The sequence below is a fragment of the Carassius auratus genome, unplaced genomic scaffold (assembly GCF_003368295.1).
Source record: "Carassius auratus strain Wakin unplaced genomic scaffold, ASM336829v1 scaf_tig00215410, whole genome shotgun sequence".
Classification (NCBI taxonomy): Eukaryota; Metazoa; Chordata; class Actinopteri; order Cypriniformes; family Cyprinidae; genus Carassius; species Carassius auratus.
Genome location: NW_020528076.1, coordinates 339,229 through 348,384, shown reverse-complemented (window position 1 = coordinate 348,384; position 9,156 = coordinate 339,229). Strand labels below are relative to the sequence as shown.

Sequence of the window (9,156 nt, the reverse complement as noted above, 5' to 3'; positions counted from 1 at the left end):
GCTTCTCTGTAAACAAATGTTAACATGCTATTTTCGATTGTCTGAAGATAATTTAATCTAAATTAATTAACAGAATAACATTTTTTTTTTTACACAATTTTTTTTTTTTGATGTAGACATTAAGTAGAATGCTGGCCAAAAATGCAGTGCATGAAAATTATGACAAGAGGATCGAATGGAATTCTAATGAGGAAATAGGCGATAAGTAATACCACAACAATCTCAATCTCTCAATCTCTCTCTCTCTCTCTCTCTCTCTCTCTCTCTCTCTCTCTCTCTCTCTCTGTGTGTGTGTGTATGTTCGTAAACTACTAACATTTCCCATACCCTGTGATATATCCACGACCTCTTCAACTATCAGAGAGAAAAAAAAAAAGAAAAGAAAAAAGCCTGCTCACACGTCACTGAAGGTGGATCAAAACATGTGCCTCTACCTATAAAGCTAGAGCGCGCGAGATGCACAGCAGACTCACATAAGAGAGAATCTGGAAGTTTCACTGGATATCTTCGGTATGATTTTACACTCGTGTTGAGGTGAGTAGCCTACACACTCATTGTACGTCTCTGTTTCGCTTGTAAGGTCACCATTACCTTTGTTATTAAGATAATGTTATTTTAGATTACTGATTGCATGCTTTTGCCAAAGATCTGACAAAGATTTGTTACTCCATTCGATAAAGTGTCTTCATCGATTATAAGGTTAAGTGAGAACCATCCGCTTATCAGAAGTCATTTTTCACTGTAGCGATATGATTCTTCGGAGATTTAAATCTCTTAATGTTTCAAATGAAGATAAAACCTTAATAAAAGAACTAAAGAATAAAAGTTGTTTATGTACACCATGTACTTGACTATATAGCCTTATGCTGTTTTTAAGAATATGCAAGTTTAACTTACTATGTAGCGTGTTCAAGAAGAGTGATTTTCTGTATTTAAGCACAAATGTGCTCGTTTGCAAACTTCCCATAATCTCAAATTCGTTTCGAGTCTGATTTCGAGAGCAAGGCTGTTCCAGGGGTTGCACCCCAAGAAAAGATGGGAAACTCGGATGAAAGACATGCCAGCGCATGCAACTTGTAAAACTGTTTGGAATAGTTGTCAGTTTCTTGGAAGCTGGAGAGACTGACAGCACGGTAGATCTCCTCTCTTCATAAAACCCATGTTAAACCCGTGTAATGTCCTATTTTTATTCCATTCCTAGATTTGCATAAGCGCTTCTTGACGCAACTTATTGGACGCGCTCCATCAAGAAGAAGAAATCATCACTGGAACAACACGCACGTGGATTCTTTGCTTTCTTTTTTTTAATCGTTGGAGATGTTCGGGCACGATATCTGCCTCGTGTCCGCGTTGCTGGCGGCTGCCGGTGCTGTCTTACCGGCTCTGCTGTTGCTTGCGGTTTCGCGGCTGCTGTGGGAGATGAGGTGGAGCATCACCCGGGATCGGACGTGTAAACTCCCACTCCCGCAGGGCTCCATGGGCTGGCCGCTGGTCGGAGAAACTTTTCACTGGCTTATCCAGGTAAGACTTGTCACATAAATAAAATTATACATGTTTCTTTTTGCTCTTATTTATATTTTATTGATTATGAATTTAAGCTTTGTTCCCTTGATTAGCTAAGTAACACTTAGAGAGGTCTAATAGGCCAATCTATATAATAGGCCCACGTTGTAATTTTATATTATTCAAATGTTTTAGAAGTAAAAAAAAAAAAAAAATAGTTAGGCTATATATTTAACAATGTAATATGTAGGCCTGAGAGAAAAACTGTTAAAATCAGATCTTGAATTATCTAGGCAGGGTCATTGAGAAATAGGTCTGTAATTTTATTTAGGCAACTTGTTTTTGGCGCCCCAGCGCATTTAACAAATTGTAAACAATGCATTTTAAACAATATACCTGTACTAACATTTTCTTACATATATTGATTTTTTTTCTATAATAAGGAGTAAATAAAATCATAGACTTATTTCGCAGTGAAATAAATCAAGAACTGATTTTAACATTTTTTTTTTTCCTTAGGCCTACATATTACATTGTTGAGCTGGGTACAGTTGGTACACTTTTTGCTTTTTTCTTTACCACACCAAAACCAGGGACAGAAAAGAAGTGATTTTTCATTTAACAGTTCCTTTACTTGTCTACTAAAATATTAATAATTATTAACACCCTATAGGTCATATTTGCCACAATAAACAAAAGAAGCTTTTTTGTTCCAACTGTACCCATGTTGGTTTTGTACAGTAATGGCAAACAGCAATAATAAAACAGATCAAATGCAAACAAAAACCTAATAAACATAACACAGTAACGTAATGCAAGTAAACTGCATGTGCCACAATAGGATTCTACTGTGAGTACATTTAATACATTGTGTCTCAACTGTACCCCGCTGACCACCTCAAACATTTCTCTAGGTTTTACGATGACCTTGCATGACACAAAGCCATGCAATATGTCAGTTGGTAGAGCACAGATTAAGGTTTACGAAAATGTAAGTTACCTTCAAAAGTCATGTAAGGATGATAAACTATTCACTGTGGAAGGGATGTGGTGAAGTGAAAAACTTTACCTTGGAAAAAAAAACTTTCACCGATATCTTGCACACAGACTGAAGTAGTAGGCTATAAGTCTTTAGATATTTTAATTGTGATGATTTTGACTCACATTTAACAAAAACCCACCAATCTCAACAAATTAGAATATGGTGACATGCCAATCAGCTAATCAGCTCAAAACACCTGCAAAGGTTTCCTGAGCCTTCATAATGGTCTCTCAGTTTGGTTCACTACACAATCATGGGGAAGACTGCTGATCTGACAGTGGAAGGGTGGAGAAGAAGGGTGGTGGAGAAGCTCACAGCCCAAGTTGCTTGAAGTCCAGTGTTAAATTTCCACAGTCTGTGATGATTTGGGGTGTAATGTCATCTGCTGGTGTTGGTCCATTGTATTTTTTTAAAAACCAAAGCTACTGCACCTGTTTACCAAGAAATTTGTGAGCGCTTAGCAGGATTTGACACCTGCCCACACTGCCAAAAACCCCAAAAGTTGGTTAAATGACCATGGTGTTGGTGTGCTTGACTGGCCAGCAAACTCACCAGACCTGAACCTCATAGAGAATCTATGGGGTATTGTCAAGAGGAAAATGAGAAACAAGAGACCAAACAATGCAGATGAGCTGAAGGACACTGTCAAAAAAAAAAACCTATGCTTCCATACCACCACAGCAGTGCCACATACTGATCACCTCCATGCAGTAATTGAACTTTTCCACGACATTCTAATTTGAGACACACCTGTACTTCAAATTCCCCACGATCGAAGAGGGCTGTAATACCCATGTGTGAAGCAAATATCACAGATCAGACTTGTTGTCCATAGAAGTTAAGGTGTTTCAAATGTACCCCTGTACCAACTGTACCTGGTCTACCCTATATAGCCTCACTAAATAATAACTTATCCATTCATTTTTTTGTTTTGTTTATTATAAATGATAGGCTAGACTGCAAAGAACCATGTGTCATTATAATTACCACTATGTACAAAGCTGATTTTCATTACAAGTATAAACATTTAGCACACTCTGACTCACTTTTGTGGTTACTTTAAGTTCTTTAAAAAAGAATGTAAAGCGTAGCTTGACCACAACTGTCCACAGATCAAATTAAGTCGTGATCATGAGAAAACTACTTTCGTTATGTCGTGATCACAAGAAAATGACTTATGTCGAGATTACGAGATAATTTAGTCATGATCACGAAAAAACAAGAAAGAAAAGGTAATAATCTCTTAGGGCTTCCGTAAAGTTTCTCTGCTGGCCTAATGTACAAATCAACAAGGGGAATTGTTCTCTGCATGTATGGACTTGATGAGGGTGTAATTCTCCACTGTGTTTAAAACAGACGTTTTCACCTTGATTTTATGCACAATGGCAGAAATAATCAATCCATTGCAGAAGAAACAAATAAAAAATAAATAAAAAAATAAATAAAATTGCAAGACGTAGGCCTGGAAAGTTAATAAAGTAGTATGGACATTTCTACATACATTTTTGTAGTTATTGTCAACTCTATATCATTTTAAAAATACTTATAGTCACAAATGACTGGATAAGTCTTAGAAATTATTTGGTTAAAAGTAATGAGGACCGGGTGTATTGCATGAAAGATTTTACATGAAACTCTATTGTGTTGTATCAGGGTTCCAGCTTTCACATCTCCAGACGTGAGAAACATGGAAATGTTTTTAAAACTCACCTTTTGGGCAAACCCCTTATCCGAGTGACCGGTGCAGAAAACATCCGTAAGATTCTGCTGGGTGAACACACGCTGGTGTGCACGCAGTGGCCCCAGAGCACACGCATCATCCTGGGGCCCAACACTCTGGTAAACTCAGTTGGTGACCTGCACAAGAGGAAAAGAAAAGTAAGTGTATCTGAAATCCGTGCACTCTCAAAGACTTGTTGTTTGAATGTCTCGATAAAAAAAAGGCATCTGATCAAAAATAGTAACCCATTAATTGCTTTATTTCTCTTATAAATAACCCTGTAAAGATGGAGGCTTTACTGTTTGCTATAGCCTCACAAAAACTGATATTTCATTTCCAGCCATTAATGTTGCAATACATAGTTCAGCATTTGATCAATACAATTTAATTTTCTATTCGTTTTCCTAGATCCTTGCAAAAGTGTTTAGCCGTGGAGCGCTGGAGGCCTATCTGTCACACCTTCAAGATGTCGTCAAGTCTGAAATTGCGAAGTGGTGCGCCGAGACCGGGTCTGTGGATGTATACACCGCAGCCAAGTCACTGACTTTCCGCATCGCAGTGCGAGTCCTGCTCGGTCTGCGGCTGGAGGAGCAGCAAATCACTTCTCTCTCCAAAACCTTTGAACAACTCATGAGCAATCTCTTTTCTCTTCCTATTGACACCCCAATAAGCGGCCTGCGCAAGGTGAGAATAAGTCCAGTTCTGATCTTTCTTCCACAAACTAATAGTCACACTGTCTTACAGCTTGAGCAAACAAAACTGAGTACATTTCCAAGTCACTAGATGAATGTCTAAATCTAAGTCATTTTCGAGAACTTTAATTCATGAACACAATCTATTGTTTTGTTGTAGGGAATCAGGGCCCGTGAGATTCTGCACTCTGCCATGGAGAGGATCATAGAAGAGAAACTGAAAAAGCAGCAAAGCAGTGATTATTGTGACGCTTTTGACTATATGCTGAGCAGTGCAAAGGAAGATGACTACGAGCTTACAATGCAAGAACTCAAGGTAAACCTTACAGTAGAAGGCCAAATCCAAATGTATTGTGTGCTATCTTTGTACTATTACCTAGCTTTAATTATTTTATTTTGTAGAATTATATTTTGCTTCCATCACTGATGATGATCCCATGACAATGTTTTGATCCAATTACATTTTATTTTATTTATTTATACCTACATCCACAGACACACATATATATGTATAAAACCACAAGCCAAAAGTTTGCAGTAATTCTTTTTTAATTTTTTTAATTTTTTTAAAGAACACTTCAATTGTGGCATTTATTTGATTAAAAAAATGCAGCAAAACAGTAATATTGTAAATATTAAAAAAATTGTATAACAAAAAAATGTATACCTTTATTCAAGGATGCACTAAACTGAAAAGTGACAGTAAAGACATTTATAATGTGACCAAAGATTTATATTACAAGTAAATGCTGTTCTTTTGAACTTTCTGTTTATCAGAGAATTCTGAAAAATTAAGTTTTTCAAAAAAAATAAAGCAGCAAAAAACTTTTCAGCTTTGATAATAATAACCATTATTATATATACATTTATATTACTGTTTTTACTGTATTTTTGAGCAAATAAATGTAGCCTTGGTGAGCATGAAATACAATTTGTAAGTTTTTCAAAATTTTAAAAATTTGTGATTATTCCAAACTTTTGTCTTGTAGTGAGTATATGTATATGCAAAATAAATTGCTTTTCTAATTGTTAATTGTTGGCATTTCATTTTTGTCATTCGATTTCATCTGAATATATGTTTGTTAACTAAATAAATTCAAATGCATTTTAGGAAACCGCAGTAGAGTTAATCTTCGCTGCTCACTCCACTACTGCCAGTGCATCAACATCCCTCATCCTGCAGCTCCTGCGTCATCCAGATGTGAGTGAGCGCGCCAGAGCAGAGCTGGAAAGCGAGGGGTTGATTGGTGACGTGTACGGATACTGCCGTGCTCGTTGCCATGGCAACATCATCAGTGAGGAAAGGGGTGCTGCTGAGAAGGGTACTTGTGACTGGAGATCAGCGATGAATAAAACAATGTGTTTAGAAGCAGGGCACAAGGAAGAGGTGCATTGTTCTCGGACCCACGTCCCTTACCTTAGTTTGGAGAAACTGAATCAACTTTCTTATCTGGACTGTGTGGTCAGAGAGGTGCTTCGGTTCCTCCCACCGGTGTCTGGGGGATACAGGACAGTTCTGCAAACATTTGAATTAAACGTAAGTGGTTTTGTTTTGGTTTGGTTTTTGTATTTGGCCAAAATAAGCACAGCAAATTCCATTTTTAGATATTGTATTCGTAGTTTGCAAAAGCTATTTCATGCTAATAGCTAGATTTTTTTTCAGTATATTTTTTAATGATGCATTATAAAATTGATATAGTGTTAATAATATTTTATTTTATTTATTTTAGAAACATTACTATATATATATATATATATTCTGCATTATAAAATTATTTAGTGTGAATAAATTGTGCATCTAACACAAAAATAATGTAAAAACAAAAAATGAAATGATTTTTTTTCAGTCACATTTTAAGGAACATTACAAAATCCTGATATAATTTAAATAAAATAAAAAAGTAGTAGTATTAGTAAAAATAATAGGACGTTACTGATGAAAACATGGTAGTAAAATGTTTTTTTCGCACTGAACACAAAAATGGTGTAAAAATGTTTAAGATGACAAATTTTATAATTACTTTATATATTTTGAGGTCTCAGAAAGGTCTAGAAGGCAATGTGCTCTAATGTAATAATTCCTATATTGCTCATCTGCAGGGTTATCAGATCCCGAAGGGCTGGAGCATCATGTACAGCATCCGTGACACGCATGAGACAGCAGAAGCATATCTGAACCCAGAGCTCTTCGACCCGGACCGGTTCTCCACGGATCGAAACGAGAGCAAATCCGACCGCTTCAGTTATGTCCCTTTCGGAGGCGGTGTGAGGAGGTGCATCGGCCGAGAGCTAGCTTTGATTGTGCTGAAGACTCTTGCAGTGGAGTTGCTCGCCACAGTGGATTGCACTTTGGCGACAGAAACATATCCAAGGATGCAGACTGTGCCAATCGTGCATCCTGTCAATGGATTGCATGTGTTTTTTAACTACAGAACCCACGGAGTTGAGAGAAACCGGAGGGAGTCCACGCATATATAAACAACAAATAAAAAAACTTAATTGAGACACAGTACAACATAAAACGTCAGCATAAAGACATAAAATTGCTTTTCAGAATCATGAACAATCATGTAGTTTCCTTTCTGATGTTTATGTAAAGCAAAACACCTGGAAATGGATGGAATGATGAACTTGACCCATTCATTAGATAATGCAAAATCTTGCAATCTTGCAATTTGTGAAAAGGGTGAATATCCACTAGAATGCATGAAAAAGTTACTTAAGCCTGCGTAAAAGCCTGTTAGGTTTGAATAAGCAAGCCATTTTGATGTGCACGAGGACGTCTAAAAATTAGAAGAGAAATGCATTTAAATTCATTTATTCTTTAATTTCAGCCTTGTATGTTATATATAAACAAAACCCGTTTTTGTTTTATGATATGAAGTAGAAACACAAATAAGCTCTATTTATATTTTTTCTCAAGTTAATAAAAATAGCTCACTTAATAAAAAAATAATATCACACCACTTTCTAATTGCTAGGCCACTGTACTATTAAAATGACTATAAGTGCTGTCCTTGCGGTTCTGTACAGAAGTTACATATTGCTTTAAACCATGTAAATAGGTGACTAATGCATAGTTATTTGTGTTTATTGTGAATGTAAGCTGTGAAAAATGATTCTTGCGCTGTGAACTGGGGCAACAGTTTAAATACAGGGAAGGAGAAAACAAGCAGCACTTTTTCTCCAAATAAGGAGTATATGTGTTATACACGTCGTGTCAATACTTATAATACTTGTAGTTACCGTGGTCATGCTTCTCTTGTGGAGTTGTGCTCATGTTAATTCTATATCTTTTATGGTATCTATTCTGAAATGTGCATTTGGAGTTCTGGTATAGTGTTTAAGATGTCTCTGTTCAATAAAGAGATTTGATGTTTTTATTTGCACATTGTTGAGTGTGAAAATTGGGTTTAGGAGTCAGTGAGAGCAATTTTTACTAAGTAAAGGTCTTGTTTTGTCTCAACAAGTCGTTTTTTGTCTTAACTACTTTAGAATTTGAAGGAAAAGACCGTATTGTTTAGATCAAATAGAGCTGTCCCTGAATCGACCAGCAGTAGACATGCAGCCTCTCGTAGCCATACAAACTGTTTGAAAGATTTTAAGGTCACTGAGCAAAAGGGGAAGCAGCTTTCACACATGTATGGACATAAAACTGACAAAAGAATTTGTCATGGACTGACACACACACACACACACACCCTTAAGACTAGCAGCCGAAGGGCACACAAACATACCAGATGGAGTGCATACAGTGTGCTTCAGTGTCAAGGGTGCAAGATATATTCGAGAGGATGAGAGTGGTTAGAGAGGTAGGATGAAGAAAGGTTATAGTGAAGTAGAAATAGATGGAAGAAGTGATTTTTAATCTCATCCTAAAGGAATCATGCGACTCTAATTGTGATCTTGACCTTGATCATATAAAAATAAAACGGGGAAAAGGGAAATATATACAAAGTCAAATAAATTAGCAAAACAAAAAATGAGTTTCTGCTCTGCTGAAGAAGTCAGTGTTAACAGTCGTCTTTTTTCCCTTTCAACTAGTTTGGTCTAACAAATACATTTCCTTTGTAATCCATGCAGTATCATCCTATTTCCCATTTTATTGTTCCATCGTGCCCCGAGGCAGGATCATAGTTCAGCTGAACTTCTGAACCGGATTACTTTTTGTGTATGTGTGTATAGATAATGTCACACCT

The 9,156-nt window shown here is 36.6% G+C and overlaps 1 protein-coding gene across 1 annotated transcript; it reads left to right on the top strand.

The window, feature by feature from the left end:
* Positions 1 to 334: 334 nt before the first annotated feature.
* Positions 335 to 8,340, top strand: LOC113094592 (cytochrome P450 26B1-like). Its single transcript, XM_026260186.1, has 7 exons — positions 335 to 534; positions 1,202 to 1,521; positions 4,199 to 4,423; positions 4,674 to 4,949; positions 5,118 to 5,273; positions 6,069 to 6,494; positions 7,058 to 8,340. Exons 2-7 carry the CDS (start codon positions 1,318 to 1,320, stop codon positions 7,433 to 7,435), a joined length of 1,665 nt encoding a protein of 554 aa, XP_026115971.1. The 5' UTR covers positions 335 to 534; positions 1,202 to 1,317; the 3' UTR covers positions 7,436 to 8,340.
* The last annotated feature ends 816 nt before the right edge of the window (positions 8,341 to 9,156 follow it).